The following is a 19,334-nucleotide window of genomic DNA, read 5'->3' as shown; positions in this document are numbered from 1 at the left end:
GAATCGAGGAAAAGAATGACTCCATATTACAGTCTGCGCACCAGAAATCCGGATAAGGAATTCTGTTAACCCGGGAGAAGGTGTTAGGCATTCCCGAGTTCCGTGGTTCTAGCACGGTCGCTCAACTATCATATTCGGCTTATTTATCTGATTTTAAATACCATTATGAACCAATGTGCCAATTTTAACTTTTTACCGCTTTATTGTTATTATTTCAAAAGGATGTGAACATCGCTTAAAACATGTCCTTGGACTGCGTCACATGAAATGCACCCACAATCTGGAACATATTTTATTTGATGTTTTGGGATTTGGATCTGGGTCGCATGAAATGCACACCCCAAGTTTTAAGAAAGTAGATTATTAAACACGCACCTAAAGAGACTATCGTGTTATTATTTTAGGAAGGGCCGTGAAATTTGCTAAACGGCCCGTCCCGGAATCTAAGTATTTAATATATACATTTAGAGGGCCCCGCAGCTTCTACATTTTTGTTTGTCGAGGCTCGTCTCATTTTTATTTTTAAAGGATAAACCTATAATGACTATATTTCCTATTAAGTTCGTCTCTAAAATAAAAGAAAATCTCTTAATTATTTACATGCTTGCAGATTATTTACAGCAGGATCCGAAATGCTTTTACAGAATAAGGAAACATGACCATGCATACGGACAGCTGATCGAATATTATGGGCCCAAATCCAGCTCATGCGGGATGGGCCAGACCTGGGCCACTGTTTATCCGAGGCGGGTCTGTTTGGTCTGTTTTGACCTGGGCTCGACCTTCATAAGGTTGAGGGGCGCGGACTTGTGCTAATTGTTATAAGGGTGTGGCTTGATAATTATAACGAGGCAGTTTATCAAAAGAGAATGAAAATTAACTAAGGCGGATAGTTTTATTCTTTGACATGCATTAAAAGAGAATGCTAATTACAAAACACAACTAATTTCCAAGACATAGCCTAGTATACTGCCAATCCTTTTGTCTGTTAACCTAACCAACATATGATATTAAACCATACTACATTTTTTGTATTCACTATATGAAAGGACCAACTCCAATACCCAAACAAGATTGTAAACCATTACACACTACATAATCATCTATATAGCAACTACATATGGACATAGATGTCTTCAAATCTTCCCTTTTGTATTCATGCTCGACTTTCAAATTACATGGACAGTATTAGTTGTGTACCTGGTATAGAGGAACAAAAGAAGAAGGAAAAGGATCAGCTGAATAGTACACAGCAAACAACAGCACAGCAGATTCACAGCAACAACACAGCAACAACGACCAGCCAACAATGATGAAGCTCAGCAAGGAGTCGAGCAACAAATAAACAATCCCAGAAAAACAGAGTAGGAAATAACAGCCCAGAATGTTGAATGTAACAGCAACAGAAATCCAGTGACCACAAGAAAGCTTGGCAAACGACAGAAAAGCAAAAACCACGAAGACAACCTGATCAAACTGGACTCTTACACAGTTTCTTCTAGACAATACTCATTCACAATGTTTTGAAATTTATTCCTGTTTTTCCTTTTCAGTTTTCTTACTCACAGAATCTCTCAAGACTCAAAAAAATGAACCCCCTTTCTAATGGAAGGTCTCCTCTTTTATAGCCTAACCTTAACACTTTACAGTCTGTTTTACAACTCAAAATTGCCCCCCCTGTTGCTTTTCCACTCACTTGTTTTAAATAACCAAGCTCCCATGAAATCCCTGACAGCCCCTCTCTCTTTTTGGTTGTTAAAGTGTACTGATCACTTGTTTATTTAACCAAAGTATGGGCAGTAGGAATATAATCTGACAGCACATGCTGTCCAATTATTTTAATTCCTTAAAGCTAACCATACACATGTTGCCCACGGTCTAAACCAAATGGCATCGTGTTTTAAAATCAAAGTCTGAATCTGCCATTATAACCTTTCCCCTAGATGTTCTTTAATTCGATTTTGAACAAAGTCAATAGGCAATACAATTCAGTTCCTAATGGGACTCAAATACGATCACAGCAGAAATAAGCAATACGAATCAAGTTGTTACCATTAACGATTGAAACTAATTGACGACATATATCGACTCGACTATATTAATCGTAACACATAACAATCAATCGTTCATATAAACAACACGTATAGAGTCCCGAATGACTTCAAACAAATTTGTTCAAACACTGGGAACTTATGTGATTTAAACTCGTTTGACGACTAATCTAATTGATGAGCACGTATATCACAGGGTATATTCAGAACACAAACAGAAGACAATTGGCCAAATAAAAAGGCCTTTAACAGAGATGGAAGAAATCTGAATGAAAAATAACAAAATAACAAACAAACACAAAGAAATATGCTGACAACTTAATTAGAAATAAAACTAAAGAAAGGAAAACTTACCAAAAAGAGTTTGAAATCAAAATGACCCAAACCTGACTCAACTTCGAACTCTTGAAGCCGAACAAACTTTAATCAGGGTGTTCTCACATGAGAACACCTTGATTAAGGTCTATTAGACCTCAAACCCTTGTCAAGGCCGGCCAGATTCCCCAGGTGCATGTGTTCTAAGGTCTGGATTTCCAGATCTGATTTTTAGGGAGTTGTGGGTAGATTCGGACCAAACCAAGCTTGGTTTGGTCACGAGGAAGGTCAGGGGAGTGTCTGGTATGAAGATGGGGTGGTTTGGCATAGATCGAGTTTTGTCTCGAATCTTCAAATCCAGATTCGAGACGATAGGAGGTGATTCGAGGTTCGTGGTTAGTGGATTCGTGTTCAGGGTGGTTGGATGCTTTAGGGGTGTGAAGGGGGTGGTCACCGGCGTTCGTGCCGCCGGGTTTTGGTGGAGGGGAAGCTAGGGCGGCTTGCTAGGGTTTGGGGTTTCAGCTCGGGGAAGGAGACGAGTGAGGGGTGGGGTTCGGATAGGGGGCGTGGGGTGAAGGGTTGAGTTTATATATGGGGAGTCTGATTGGATCTGAGCCGTTAGATCAGATGATCTCAACGGCTTGGATCTGAGGATGAGACATGAGACGGGGTCGTTTGGTAGTTAAACGGGGTCGTTTGGTTTAAGTGAGGGGTTGGGTCAGGCTGGTTATTTGGGTCGGGTTTGAACATGGGTCGCTGAAAGAGGTCCTGAACCGTTGGATCGGCTGGGACGGACGGCTCAGATTGATTTGCCTGAAACGACGTCGTTTCAGGAGGTGCCTGGGCAGCCGGTTTTGGACTGGACCTGATCGAATTGGTTTGGGCCTATTTTTGGTTTATTTCCTTGGCCCAAACCGTTTTCTTCATTCTTTTCTCCCTTTCTTTTTTCCTTTTTCTTTTTCTAATCTTAAAACTAAAAATAAAATGAAATTCAAACAAACATAATTATCAAAATATTTAAATAGGTTAAATCGCACTCTAGAATATTTTTGTGAATTTTTCTTTTACTGAATGAATTATGGTCTAATTACCAGGACATACACATTTTGTATTTTGTTTAATAATGTAAAAATGGACAAAATGGACAGAACCACACATGACTAGCAGCACACGTTACGGAAAATTGAAAATTGTACAGCGAGGTCCTTTGTTACTATTTCTTTTGGAGTGACTGTCCGTGAAGCAAAAATCAAGTGCTTACAAGGATTGCTTTAGCTTCGTTCGGAAGTGTCATCAGTGTCAGGTGCTCGGTGATTTGATTCATGCACCTCCCACGGAACTGCATCCCATGTCCGCACCTTGGCCATTTGTCGCCTGGGGCATGGACGTCATTGGACCAATCAAACCAAAGGCTTCGAATGGACACAGGTTTATATTGGTTGCCATCGATTACTTCACAAAATGGGTAGAAGCTGTCACTCTCAAGTCGGTCACTAAAAAAGCTGTAGTGGATTTTGTACACTCAAATCTTATCTGCCGTTTCGGTATTCCTGCGACTATCATTACAGATAATGCAGCAAACTTGAACAGTCACTTGATGGGAGATGTATGCGAGCAGTTCAAGATAACGCATAGGAACTCTACTCCTTATCGGCCGAAAGCCAATGGTGCTGTGGAAGCGGCAAACAAAAACATCAAGAAGATTTTGAGGAAAATGATCCAAAGTTCCCGACAGTGGCATGAGCAGTTACCTTTTGCATTATTGGGGTATCGCACTACGGTACGCACATCAGTAGGAGCGACTCCTTATCTTTTGGTTTATGGGACCGAGGCTGTAATACCGGCTGAGGTAGAAATTCCTTCGCTTCGAACCATTGTCGAAGCAGAAATCGAGGACAGCGAGTGGGTCAAGACTCGGCTAGAGCAATTGACTTTGATTGATGAAAAGCGAATGACCGCAGTTTGTCACGGACAGTTGTACCAATGAAGAATGGCTCGTGCTTACAACAAGAAAGTCCGGCCCAGGAATTTCGAAGTAGGTCAGTTGGTACTAAGGCGCATTCTGCCACATCATGAAGAAGCAAAAGGAAAGTTTGCCCCAAATTGGAAAGGCCCATACATCGTAAGGAAGATATTGCTGAGAGGAGCATTGTATTTAGGTGATATCGAAGGAAATGACCCCGACACAGCAGTAAATGCAGATGCAGTCAAGAGATACTACGTCTAGATCATACTCCAGTGGTCCTGACACATTTGAAAATGGCGAAGGTTTTATCCCCCACTACTCCCAAATACTACCCAATCCTCTCTACAAAAAAAAAGAAGAATAAAAAAAAACAAAAATTGATTGAGGCCTGAACTACGTTTGACTTGATTCCGAAAGGATACATAGGCAGCCTCTCCCTGAGGTTCAGTCACACCAACAATAAAATCTCATTCACCCTGAGATTGAAACCGGGGCACATCGAGCAGTTTAGAAGTTAGTAATATCTACTTCACTTTACCAAGCACAAGCTTTCAGATCAATTACCAAAGATAGTGGGGAACCAATGAGCGTCACAAGTGGAGACCGGCACACTCTGAATTGAGAGAGATAAAATGAGAGAGTCTCGTCGGTGAAAACCTTCGGGCACCACGAGGCGACGGGAGTAGAGAAACCAAAATGAGAGAGCTTGTTTAGTAAAAACTCGCAAAGAGTGCTATCAAGCGATGACAGGAAGAGAAATGGGAGAGGTCAGCCGGCGAAAACCCGCAAAGGGCGCTGTTGGCCGAAAAAGAATGACTCCACCCCAAGGAGGTCTCGGTAAAGTTCCACCGGTTTGGAATCACAGATCCGTTCTGGTTCAGGGAAACGCAAGTTCTTAGAAGGTCAGACGTCCAGTCCAAAGAGCATGTCATGTCATTTAAAGCCAGCATTATCTTCCTCAGATAAGTCTTTCTCGTCCCAAAAGGGACACTCCCTTCCTGGAATTTGTGTTCTCCTTTCTTTGCTTCTCTTCAAATCCCTTTTGTGTTTTAACCCCAAGTTCAGGATACACCGGAAAGGGCAGGTGGCAGGTTTGTTTGCACGAAATCCCGTCTCATGAAGGAAAGCGCCTCATTTCGTTGGTACGATTGCCCAAGCCTGATGGATCATGACGTTTGATGGTGTTTAAAGTAAAGAGGAAAGAGAGAAATCTTCCCCAGCAAGTCCGCCTTCGGACAAATCCCCACAGAGTCTCCCCCTGTACAAATCCCCACAGAGTCTCTCCTTTTGTACAATCTCCCACAGAGTCTCCCCAATATGAAAAAAAAATCCCCGTTGGAATTTCCTCAGCACATCCCCAGCGAGTCCCTTTGTAAATATTCCCCAACAAGCTTACCCCAACGAACCCTGGGAAACTCATTTTGAAACAAATACCCAGCATGCCCCATTGTACAAATCCGCACAAAGAATCCACTTCGTAAATATTCCCCCACAGAGCTTCCTTTTGTACAAATGCCCACAGAATACATCCAATAAAATCCCCGTTGAGAACCTCCAATCAAAACGGGACAAAAAGAGAAAAAAAAAAAAAAGAGGCCTTACGAGGCAAATCATCGCAGAATCTGGAAATACAAGCCTGAGCAGTCTAAAAGGGTTTCGCCATTTGAATCAAATCAATGGCGGAATTTCACAATAGAAATAAAGACGCAAGAAAGCAACTGGGAACGATCAAGGTCACCAAACTGACCGTCATTTCCGAACTAACAAGTGATTCTTTGTCTGAAAGGTTGAAACAGGTCTAATCCAAGACAACCGTGCAAGAAGCAGGTGTCGCCCAAAGAAGAAGGTACACGGGTACAGGAAGTACTTCAGCAATGATGAATTCACTCGAAAGGTAAGTTTTCATGAAACCCCCTTTTATCTTCTATTAAAACAAGAAAACTCAAAAATAGATCGTTTAGTATTCTCGAACTTTGTCCCCAGCCAGTCAGCATTAGGGTTTTAAACCCTAAACTGAACTTTTTCCTTTAGCCAGCATTAGGGTTTTAAACCCTAAACTGAGCTTTTCCTTCCAGTCAGCATTAGGGTTTTAAACCATAAACTGAACCTTTCCCTTTCAGTCAGCATTAGGGTTTTAAACCCTAAACTGAACTTTTTCCTTTCAGTCAGCATTAGGGTTTTAAACCCTAAACTGAACTTTTTCCTTTTAGTCAGCATTAGGGTTTTAAACCCTAAACTGAACTCTTTCCTTTAGCCAGCATTAGGGTTTTAAACCCTAAACTGAGCTTTTCCATATAATCAGCATTAGGGTTTTAAACCCTAAACTGAATTTTTCCTTTAGCCAGCATTAGGGTTTTAAACCCTAAACTGAACTTTTTCTTTTTAGTCAGCATTAGAGTTTTAAACCCTAAACTGAACTCTTTCCTTTAGCCAGCATTAGGGTTTTAAACCCTAAACTGAGCTTTTCCATATAATCAGCATTAGGGTTTTAAACCCTAAACTGAATTTTTCTTTTAGCCAGCATTAGGGTTTTAAACCCTAAACTGAGCTTTTCCATGCAGTCAGCATTAGGGTTTTAAACCCTAAACCGAATTTTTCCTTTAATCAGCATTAGGGTTTTAAACCCTAAACTGAACTTTTTCCATTCAACCAGCATTAGGGTTTTAAACCCTAAACTGAGTTTTTCCATGCAATCAGCATTAGGGTTTTAAACCCTAAACTGAATTTTCCTTTTAGTCAGCATTAGGGTTTTAAACCCTAAACCGAACTTTTTTCATTCAGCCAGCATTAGGGTTTTAAACCCTAAACTGAGCTTTTCCATGCAGTCAGCATTAGGGTTTTAAACCCTAAACTGAATTTTTCCTTTAATCAGCATTAGGGTTTTAAACCCTAAACTGAATTTTTCCCTTAATCAGCATTAGGGTTTTAAACCCTAAACTGAATTTTTCCTTTAGTCAGCATTAGGGTTTTAAACCCTAAACTGAACTTTTTCCATTCAGCCAGCATTAGGGTTTTAAACCCTAAACTGAGCTTCTTCCTTTAGTCAGCATTAGGGTTTTAAACCCTAAGCTGAACTTTTCCCCAGTTGGTCAGTATCAGAGTTCCGAGTCTAAAACCGAACCTCTCCCCAGCTAGTCGGTATCAGGGCTCCAACCCTGAACTGAGCATGCATATCCTTTCTCACTAATTTTATGAACTTCCTGGCGAATAATTAACGAAATTTTCCTAGTGAAACTGGGGCAGAAAATTTCGTTCGTTTGTTTTCTCCCGCAGGTCTAACCTCGAGCCACATGGATCGAAACGACCCACGAGATGAGTCCCAGTTCGGAATCAAAGAAGAAAAAGAAAAAAAAAAGATGTCCCGAGATATCGGATTAAAAGGAAGGCAGATTGACTCCAACATTTGGTTAAGGTTCTGAACCCTGCCAATCGCGTCTCACTCAGTATCTCAGAGATTAAACAAGTCGCCGCAACTCGCAAGCATCAAGATTCAGATCGGAGTCTACAAGCAGAATCAGCTAAGACCCAAGATCAAGTCATAAAAGAATCATAGATAGGAATCTTGTAACTAGCAGTTGACATGCATATAAGTAGTTAGTTCAGTTTCCAATTTTCGTTTGGTTGTAATAAGGCGGTCAGTGACGCAGCAGTGACGACAGCAGCAGCAGTAACAACAAGCATTGCAATCCCATGGGAGTCCCAGCTACCAAAATTTTCCCGAACTACATTGACCTGATTCCTGTTTAGCCCAGGATATGTAGGAAATCTTTGAAGCAAGATTCGGTCAGATCTTTCAAAAAACATGCTTCATACGGAGTAGTTCATAGGCAAAAATCGCTCATACACGCTCACTTTATCTTTGCACGAAAACTCTTCGTGTTTCCGAACAAAGAGGGGCAACTGTGAGCACGTGATTTTTGTTTTGTGCGACAATCGCTCCAAAAGAATAAAAAAAAAAAAATTTGGTCCTGCTGTACAATTTTTGGATTTCTGTACGGCACTTTGTTGATTTATTTGTGACTTTTGCCCATTTGTATTTTTTATTATTTAAAACAAAATACAAAAAAATGTGTGTGTCATGCATAATTCGAACCGTAATCCGGTCGTTAAATAGAAAATCATAAATAGGCATCTTCGTCCGTGATTTTGTTTTGTTTGATTTTACCTGTTTTGAAATATTTTAGTGTGTGTGCAAATAATTGTATTGAGTGTGTATTTAATTTTAATTTGATTTTGCTTAGTTTTGTTTTTTAAAATAAAGAAGGAAAAGAAATAATAATAATAATAAAAAAATCTTCTTCTTCCGGATTGGGCCAATTTATTAAAATTGGCCCAAACAAACAGCCCAAAACCAGGCCTGCCCGGTCCACACCAGCTAAACACCCAGAGCGTCCAAACGACGTCGTATTAATACAGGTTGATCAGGGCCGTTGATCTCAAATTGATCAACGGTCAAGATCGATTCCCCATAACCCACTAAGGAACCCGACCCGTCTCCCCCGGACCAACCCAAACCCTTTACCCTTGAAACGACACCGTTCCCCGTTAGTCGAAGGATCCTGGCCCTTCGTCACACCTCATCCAACGGCCAGGATCCACCTACCCACTAACTATATAAACCCTTTACCATACCCTGCCCCCCCTATCCAACACCCCAGCCTTCGTCTTCACCAAACCCGTCCCCTTCAAACCCTAGCCGCCCCTGTATCCTTCACCATGAAAGCCGGCGGCATGGACGCCGGTGAACCTACCCTTAACACCATAGAACCCCCTTGCCATCCAGAACACGGATCTGCTAACCACGTAATTCGAATCCCATCCCACCTTCTCGAATCTTCATTTGAAGATTCGAGTCAAAACTCGATCTACACCGTTTAACCCCAGCTTCACACCAGACACTCCCCTGACCCCCCTCGTGACCAAACCATGCTTGGTTTGGTCCGAATCTGACCAGGGAAGCACGAATCCCAGATCTGATTTTGGAAACATAAGGTTCCTCGTCGATGGGCCGTGTCTTGTTCAAACCAAAGGATTAAGGTCTAATGGACCTTAATCGAAGTGTTTCTCATCTGAGAAACACTTCGATTAAAGTCCGTTCAGCCTTAAGAAAGGTCTGTCCGAGTCCGAGTTAAGGTTTTGATTTTTCGGGATTTGAGGTGAGTTCTGTTCTCTTTTCTTTGTTCTATTAGTCCATGTTTGTTTGAAAGGCTTTTATTGTTGTTGTTGTCCCCGAATTTTATCAACTATGCCCTGTCCACTTTGCCTGAACCTTTGTTGTTTGATTGAGTATCTTCTTCTACTTGTTCTGATAGTGTGTATGTATGTATTTGTTGTGCAATTAGTTGAATTCCAAATTTGTACTGATTAACTGATTCCTCGAAGCACAATTCTGTTTAGTCAGTACAATTCGAATCATGTGTCCTATATTTTTGAATGTCTGATTTTGGTGTCGATTGTACGTGTTATAACTAATATAGTCGAGTCGACATGTGTCGTCAATTAGTTTCAACTGTCTGAACAAAAATAAATCGATTTGCTTCTGTTGAACATTGCCTGAATCAATTAAGAACTAAGTTCAGTTACTTATAGTTGTTAATGTGGTTTCAGAAACCTAAGGCTTGGTCTGTAACTGTAATCTGAATTGATGTCATGTGCATTTGTGCACAACATGTGCATAAATGTCCTTTTTAATTAAAATAGTTTGACAGCATATGCTGTCAGACTACATTCTGCTGCCCATACTCTACTTTAACCTCAGAAATAATAAACATTACTTAAAGTGAGTCTGCCAGGGAATATCATGGGTTTTGTTCATACTTAATTAGCCAATTGGAATCTGAAAATGGAAGGCACATGGGAGGGGTGTTGTGATATTCTAAACAGGCTGTTAAAAGGGGTAATGTTAAGGCTTATAAAAGAAGAATAGATACAGAGATTAGAGCGAGAGGGCACATAGAGAGACACAGATAGAGAAGATATGAGAAAAAGAAAAGGGACACCACCTGATATTAAAAAGTGAACACAGAGGGAAAGGGGATTAGGCATAGTCACAGACTTCCATCAGTTCTGAGAAGGAGGAGACATCTGATATATACAGGGGAGGGAAGACACATAGAGGGAGAGACACAGACTTCCTTCAGTTGGAAAGAGAGAGAACACCTGATATTAGAGGAGATAGAGAGCATACAGAGAAAGGATAGATTTGAGAAGAGAGAGCTGAATACATCCTTATTAACACACACAGGCAGATACAAGGGAGAAAGGATAGGAAAATCAGGAACTGTTTTCTTCATATTGTCATCTGGATTTCATCTGTTCCTCTGCTTATTCTGTTCCTTTCAAGTTTAAACTGAGCTCACTGGTTGTTAGTTTGCATTGGGTTACTTCTTGAAGTTTGGCCTATCTGGGGTTTTCTATTTCCACTGCCCTGTTTGTTGCCTGCTGTTATTGCTGCTGCACCTGTTGCCATTGTTACTCTGTTGATTTCCCTCTTCTTCAATTGTCAAATATTTCCAGGTACACAACTCCTGAAACCATGTGTTGTTGAAAGTTTGAAGTTGAAGCAGAAATAAAGAAATGAACATCTGTTTATGTTATAATACTGGTGTTCAAAATAGGTTGAATGTTAGTTTAGCCTGTATTTGTTTAACTGCAAACTGCAAACATTCTGTATAAATTAACATATATTCTAAGTTGAGATGAACAATTAGATAGAATTGGCTTGATAGATCAGATGTGTTTTTTTTAAGCATGCAACTGTTAGTTTTGTTTCAGTTATGATATCATAACATAGAATCATAGCAAGCATATGTATGTATTTTTGCCTAGATCTCTGAACCATCGAATCTGCTACATTCGTTTCTATTTGAATTCAAGATAAGTGAACCCCGAACTAATTCTCATGCGGTATTACGTTAACAGGGTAATAATGTATGCTGACCCTGTTATTGGACTACTTGTTTCTACATAGTTTCGATATGGGCTTCAATATAGATTCATCGTTTCGAAATAACGCGACTATTTTTGAGTTCAATTAACAGTGGTTTTCCTAATAAACAACTGATTTCATTTATCAAGCCCAAATGAGCTAGTTTTGCAATTCGAACTGGAAGATCGTTTTTTTGCAAATTTAGTGTACGTTATTAGCAACCCTCTTAGCAAATTAACAAAGCTTATTCACTCCTTAAAGATGAGGCATGAGATAATTCTTACCTCATAAACAACCAATTAGGCAATCAAGCAAAAATTTGGATTCATCATATATAGTAGGGATTTAGTATGTTAGTTGCTTAAACAAGTAAGTTTAGTATTTTTCTCCTTTATTTTCCTAGAGACAAATGTATTAGAAATGTAGCCACTTTAGGATATCCTTTTCTAAAATAGAGGCGAGCCTCGCCAAATAAAAATGCAAAATTGCGGGGCCCTCAATAAATAACCATAATAATTATTTAGAGTCCAGGATAGGCCGTTTAGCGAATTTCATGGCCTTCTACAAAAATAATAACGCGTTAGACTCTTTAGGCACGGCTTAATTAAATTACGTTCTTAAACTCGAGTGCACATTGATGTGACCCGAATCCAAATCTCAACGGAGTCGAAATGCATTAACAACTACGGGTGCATTGATTGTGACGTGGTTCGAGATGCATTTTCACGACGTTGCAATTCTATAAAATAAATGATAATAATAAAAGCGGTTTAAACTTAATAAAAGCACATAAGTCACAACATGTATTTAAATCAGATATTTAGCCATTATAACAATTTAAGCGACCGTGCTAGAACCACGGGATTCGAGGGTGCCTAACACCTTCCCTCGGGTCAACAGAATTCCTTACTTAGAATTTCTGGTTCGCAGACTTCATTTGGAAAAGTCGAAAATTTCCTCGATTCGGGATTCAAGATAAACCGGTGACTTGGGACACCAGAAGCCAAACCTTTCCCAAGTGGCGACTCTGAATTAAATAAATAATCCCATTTCGAATATTGTCACTTAAATTGGAAAAACTCCACCCGCGCATCTTACCCTTCGGGGCCGGGCGCGCAAAAAGGAGGTGTGACATAGAGTAAGAGGTTCCTTACCTTTATACAGAAAGAACAACTCCAATTTGACCTTAAATTTCCATGAAATATCCCTCCAATGCTGCCACAACAACAAAAAAGCGAAACTAGCGATCAATTAGTGTTTTTCGGCACTAGAATCACTTTAGAAGGCTTGAAATCACCTAGGATTGATATTAAGAACATGAGGGAGTATTTACAGAACATAAACCCTTTAAAACAACCTCCCACATGAGCTGAAACGACACAAAAATGAGCAACAACAAGAAGAACAAGAGACTTACTAGCGTCACGGAATTCCCGACACTCGATTTGTATTGTTTGCCCTTTTTTGGGTCTTGAATCTTGAGAGAACCTTGAGAGGATGTTCCTAGGGTTCTAAGGTCTGAAAATAGTGAAAAGAAATGACTTAAAACGGGTTGGAGGCATCCTATATAGGTCCAAATATCTTAAACCGCCTTAGTGGGCCCCATAGAGAGGTGCTTGGCGCAGTCTCGCGAAAACGCGAATATATCTCTACTCCGAGATCGTATCGATGAAAGGTTTAATGCGTTGGAAACGAGACTCATAGATCTTTAATTTGGTTGGTAGATCACCCCATAATTCCTTGTAAATTATGAGAAAAGATTAGAAAATTTGACCTAATGTTTAAGTAATATTATGAACCTAAGTTGCGACAACGTTTGTCGACTTTTGTTTCATAACTCGTTTGACTTCAAGACTTATGATACGAATATTATATGATTAAAATACCTTCATAAATGACCTCTTGAGTGTATTAAGCACCGCTAGATTACCTGAAAATTCGAGTTACAACATCCTTGATTCGTTTAACTTCTAATACTGGTTAATCACCCTTATACACTCTTGTATCACTTAAGACCAATAGGATTGACTTCTTATCATCTCAAAGATAATTCCTTCTTGGATTTATGTTAACTAATATATGGTATGAACTAACACATGTGGATATGGGTTGTAACAGGCAGTCTGCCCGCACTTTGTCTATATCCTTCACAATGCTAATGAACTGGGACACTTGTTCGCATTGACCCGGCGTAGATGAAGGTCTATTGATGGAAAAATCCTTCATACTATCGAACTCGGTGGGTGTACACTGTTCGACGGTAGGAGCCATTTTGAGCTTACCATTGGATTTATTCTTGGATGTTCGAGATGAAGAAGCAGCTTCGTCTTTCCAAGGTACTGTCTTGGAGGTTCTGGCCATGACGACTAAAAGTTTTCTTTTTCTCAATAAGGAAGGTAAGAAACCAAAAACAAAAGATAAAGAAGCGTAGAGGAAGATGGATTTGGATTTGAAATCTTGAAGGAATCACAAAAGTGCGAGTCACTAAGCAATTGGGGTATTTATAGAAGTCGTATGGGCAGCGAATAAGCCGAACCAATAAAGGTTCGTGAGCTTCTCGATAGTCGTGTTGACGGTGACCCTTGCGCTGCTTTTGAGTTATGACATTTAATCCTCTGATAGGCTAACATCATGGTAACAGTGCCTTAGGAGTAGAAGTTCGAAACCATTTCCTATCACTTCGTTCTAGGAAACGCGGGGACTATTTGTATATGGTAAAATTGGAGGATCCAATTTTTGATCATTACGACGCTCGGTAAGCACGTTGTCAAAGGCTCGAAGCTACGATCGAGATTTACACCCGAAGGGCTATCGACGCCCGACCTCGGGGTAATACAGATCGATGGTTATGGCAAAAAAGTGGGAAGTTCCCAAGGCGTGTAGCTAGAGCTGGCAAAGCCTAGTGGGCTAATTCAGACCCGGATCAAGGCTTTAAATGGTTGTACCATCCCCATATATTTGTAATAAATACATTTGTACTATTTTGGGATTCCCTCTGATATATAAAGGGGATCATTGTCATTTTGTAAGGGATCCGATGCTTAATATTGAATACACAAGAGCATTCTCTCTGCTCTCTAACATATTCTCTTGCTCTCATTACTTGCATTATTGCTTACATCCATTGTGTTCTATTTATTGTTCTTCATTTATTGCTTATTATTGGCCATAAAGAACCATCATTGATTTTATCATAACTGTTAATCCCGACCCCCCCTCGACTGCCCCTAGCCGAGCATCCGACTCAACCTCGAGGACCGTATACGCCAGCTCGAGGCCCTGATTTTCAGCCATTCGGTTTGGTCATTATACTATCTACAAGCTCTTATCTCATTTTCTGATCTCTTACTTAACATCTATTGCCTAAACAACTAGCATAAAAACATATCACGTATTTTTAAAACCACAAAATTAAATTCAATTGTAATTACCATTTTCAAGGTAAACAGACCTAAAAAAACAAGAAAAAGGAAAGAGTGACTCAGAATTGAAAGAGGAAATGATCACCTTCGCATTAAAGCTTTCGAGCCATCAAAGCCGGAGTTGCTGGTCGATATTGATTAACATGAGACTCGAGAGTTTGTATAGATGTCAAAAGAGAATATTGAGAAGCTTGTTCTCGATGTGGGAACAAGTGCTAGCCGGCGACAACAATTTGACTGCAACATGAATTTAGATGACTATCAGACTTCAAAAGGAATTCAAATATGAACGATTAGCTCCAAGTAGAGGTGTTAATGAATATTTTTGGAGAGGTGTCAATGGATATTTGAAAATCGACTAAACTAACCGAACCGTACCATACCGAATTGATTTTTAGGTTTCTTTTTAAGAAATCGTAGGTTTTTATATAAATCTATAATCGTACCGATAATTAGGGTAGGTTTTTTATTTTATAAAAATAAATCGAAAAAATACCGAACCGTATCGAATAAATTTTGCATGTGGAAAATATATTTATATAGTAAGTTTAAAACTAATAAAGCATTAATTTTTTATTAGGCCTTAGAATTATGAAAACTGTTACAAGCCAGTAAGTAAGTAAACTCAAAATACTAATTCCTAAAACCTATTATGCTACTTATACTTAAACTAAGTTATTTCAAGTATCTTTATTAGCAAGACACAAAGTATTCTAGCGATTATGAGTAACAAACTACAATGTGTTGAATATCTTTCCTTTCATATAATTTAAATTTATCTTTTTAAATATTTAATATAGACTTTATTTTTGAATCTCAACTTGGTTAATATCTTTCCACTCGTGTGATTTATAATTTAGATTTATCTTTTTGAATTCTCTGATTGATGAGAATTCCTATAAATACATTTCAAAACAATTGAACATTTTATGTAGCACAAATGAGTGTTAAAAGTTCTATACGGTGACAAGATAATTACACTTTAATAAGCATTAGTTTATGACCTGATTGAAATAAGAACTAACATGCTGTAAAAGGTTAAACCACTATGTTACACTAAATGTATATAGCTTAAATCCTTAATTACCTGGTTAACGGCAGGAGGAATGGTAGCATGGTGCAAGAGCTGAGAGAGTTTTGTGCAGCTGAAGTTGCATACACCAATTGACTTTGCCAAACCTAACCTGTGACATTCTTCCATGGCTTCCCATATTCCTCTCATGTCAAATGGTATTACTTCCTCATTTGCAAACCTTATCTCTTTATCATTACCTTTTTTCGTCGTCACTAGCCAATGTATTAGGTACAAGTCCAAGTAATCCATCCCCAGCGTCCTACAAACATTTTTTCACATGTGCTTAATTAAGTTCTATACATCATGATTGTGTAAAAATTATTTACACAATCCAGTCACTCTTAAGGTAATTACAGGTGAACTACTAATTAGCAACTTGGTAAAAGTGACAGGTAAGTGTTATCACAGGTTAAACTGCACTGACAATGTAGAAATGTTTGGCATTCATTGGTCAGATACAACAACAACAACCCAGTAAAATCCTACCAGTGGGGTTTGGGGAGGGTAATGTGTATACAAATCTTATCCCTGTTCCGGAGGAGTAAAAAGGCTATTTAATTTCCGATATACCCTCGGCTCAAGAAGACCAAAAAAGACAGTAGATCAGTAACAACAACATAAGCCAGAAAGATAACACCAGCAACGTAGGAACTGGAAAGTAGAGAGACGAGCAATAATTAACACTAAACAATATTAATGGCATAGTACTACGAACACGAGGAAGTGGTATGGACACAACATGAATTATACTAGCAGTCTAAACAACATCAAGCTAGCCCCACGCCTAGTACAAAATAGAAAAATGCTCAACTACCTCCTAACCTTCAACCCTAATGTTCGACCTTTAATGGCATGGACACAACATGAACCACTATCCTTCATTGGTTAGATATTAAATGAAAAAATAAAAATAAAACTAGCTCCAACAACGACTCTAGACTATTTTGCAGTATGTTCGGTGTGTGTATATATATATTGGCTAGCTCTATAAAAAAGACTTATGCCCGATGCCTTTAATCATTGGCTTTAACCGATAGAACTCGCACGCGAGCTCGAGCTCCAACTATCCCGAGGGAAACTTCGGATGGAACCAACGGTTTGATTAGTCTTTCGCCTCTATACCAAGTCGGACGATTTGCACGTTAGTATCTCTGTGGGCCTCCATGTGTGTGTATATATATATATATCCGGAATTTGCCTAGCTTTATAAAATAAAATAAAAAAAACTTACGCTAGAGATCTTTTGAGGGCGGGAAGAACAAGGTCGTGGCGTGTTTTGGTGCACCATAATTTGGAGGTAATGAACACTTCATTTCGGCTCATAATTAGTCCACGTTGAACCGCTTCCGCCACTGCTAGGCCAAGTGCCTCCTCAGAGCCATAGGCAGCGGCTGTGTCGAAGTGTCGATAGCCGGCTTCAATGGCACCTACAAATGTGGCGACTAATTCATTCAGTGGTGGTAGTGAAGGTGCTGTTCCCATGCCTATAAAGGAATTTTCATGACCAGAATTCAGCTTAACTCTTGGGACAAATACTTGCTTCATATCCATATCTATGATTATAATGATCAAGTACTTGCTGACTTTGTAGTTATCTTAACCAGCGTTCTTTTTATGTCAAGAGAACAATTCATAAAATTGGAACAATACAGAAAAATTAGTGAAAACTTATCTTGTTAGCCCTATCTTGTTGAAGTGATAGATTTAATGTGTGGTGGAGGTTGTCTATAATGAACTCTAGTTTGCATCAAAAGTCATGGTTGTAATTTTCCTGGAAAACCACTCTAATCTTTTTTACCGTTTTGTTTCACTATTTATGTCAAGTTCTTGTTTAATTACCTGTCAATTTGTTCAATAAATACATACACATGTCTACTCTCGTTGCAGGCGTGCAACCTGCTCCCATTTCACATATCTCGTTGCAGGCGTGTAACCCGCTCCCATTTCATATATCTCGTTGCATGCGTGCAACCCGCTCTCATTTCACATATCTCGTTGCAGGCGTGCAAGCATATCTCGTTGCAAGCGTGCCAGCATATCTCGTTGTAGGCGTGCAACCCACTCCCATTTCATATATCTTGTTGCAGGAGTGCAACCCGCTCCCATTTCATAAATCAACATTAATCACAAAAGAATCCCGATAAGGGAACAATTATATTCTAGCAACATCCCGGCAAGGGAACAATTATAACAAGACAACATCCCGGCAAGGGAACAATAATGAAAATAACATCCCGGCAAGGGAACAATAATGATAATAACATCCCGGCAAGGGAACAATAATGATAATAACATGTGAAGCGCAATAAACCACAACGGAGTCATAACAACTACAATACATTGTAAACACCTATTGCAACGAGAGTAGACATGTGTTAAATAGCAAAGTCCATTCCAATTTCTACAAATATTGAGCTGTTTAGAATTGAATTGAGCGGAAATGTCAAACTTTGCTAGCGTGTTACTGTTTTATCCATTGATATTGTTAGGATAATTAGTAGAATTTGAATTTGTTGTACTTATCCAATATATTTGTACTTATCTATATGAGGGCTTACATCTGTTGTACTTCAACTATAAATTCACATATACAGTGGGTATAAACCAACGTTTGCTATTTACTCAGAACTTCTATTTGTTATTGAGAGAGAATTGAAAATGTGGAATTTTGCCAAGGTGGAGATTTGTTGAAGTTTGGCAAAATGCCAAAGTCCCACATTGGTTGGGAGTTAAGTTTGGGGGGGGATTTTTCCCCTATAAAAGAAGGCCTAATGTTTAGGATTGAAACACACCTCTCATTTGCCTTCTCATCTGTTTAAGGCATTTGTATCTTCTCTCTTTAGTATTATTTCACTTGTATTTTTGGAGTGGAATAAAATATTTGGTTGTGTCCGAGGAGTAGGCAAAATTAGCCGAACCTCGTAAATTCTGGTGTTCCCTTTATTGTTGTTTTATTGTCTTATTTATTATTTGGTGGCTGTCATAATTTTTGGTATAGTAGTTGTGACTTATTCACACTATATACATTTGGCTTCCGCAACAATTGGTATCAGAGCCAAGGTACTGTCTAAGTATGCTCTGTGGTTGCAGCATAGTCTGATCTTCCACATCAGAAAAGATTATCTTGGTAACTGAGTCAAGGTTCTGTCTGAGTATGCTCTGTGGTTGCAGCTTAGTCTGATCTTCCACACCAGAAAGGAAATAATCTTGATTTGTGTCGTCAGCTATTAAATAATATTTGTGTCAAAGATGGGAGACAATAAACAAGAAGAATCTACATCAAGTGTCAACAATACGTCATCATTGGCATCTTCGCTTATGACAAGAATTGTGTCAAATGCGAAATTTGCGGTCGAAATATTTGACGGGTCCGGACATTTTGGGATGTGGCAAGGCGAGGTTCTAGATGTCCTTTTTCAACAAGGGCTAGATCTGGCCATTGAAGAAAAGAAACCAGATGTTATTGGAGAAGAAGATTGGAGAATTATCAACCGTGTTGTTTGCGGTACCATTCGATCCTACCTTGCTAGAGAGCAGAAATATCCATACACAAAGGAAACTTCTGCAAGTAAATTAT

At 39.3% G+C, this 19,334-nt stretch overlaps 1 protein-coding gene across 3 annotated transcripts; it reads right to left on the bottom strand.

Annotated features, from left to right (window-relative positions):
* Positions 1-981: 981 nt before the first annotated feature.
* Positions 982-17,496, bottom strand: LOC107824103 (rhazimal reductase 1). Of its 3 annotated transcripts, none has more exons than XR_012694744.1 (4): positions 16,989-17,489; positions 15,770-16,016; positions 14,768-14,919; positions 982-1,200 (listed from the first exon to the last, which is right to left on the bottom strand). XR_012694744.1 is itself a non-coding variant. In XM_075221465.1 (3 exons), exons 1-3 carry the CDS (start codon positions 17,306-17,308, stop codon positions 10,746-10,748), a joined length of 681 nt encoding a protein of 226 aa, XP_075077566.1. In that variant the 5' UTR covers positions 17,309-17,496; the 3' UTR covers positions 10,313-10,745. The 3 variants fall into 3 exon arrangements, 1 of the variants encoding a protein (XP_075077566.1); XR_012694743.1 differs by lacking the exon at positions 982-1,200 and adding an exon at positions 10,313-10,859 and having other exon boundaries at positions 16,989-17,487; XM_075221465.1 differs by lacking the exons at positions 982-1,200; positions 14,768-14,919 and adding an exon at positions 10,313-10,859 and having other exon boundaries at positions 16,989-17,496.
* Between the last annotated feature and the right edge of the window lie 1,838 nt (positions 17,497-19,334).

This window comes from Nicotiana tabacum, chromosome 9 (genome assembly GCF_000715075.1).
Source record: "Nicotiana tabacum cultivar K326 chromosome 9, ASM71507v2, whole genome shotgun sequence".
Classification (NCBI taxonomy): Eukaryota; Viridiplantae; Streptophyta; class Magnoliopsida; order Solanales; family Solanaceae; genus Nicotiana; species Nicotiana tabacum.
This window is presented reverse-complemented; position numbering and strand designations above follow the sequence as displayed.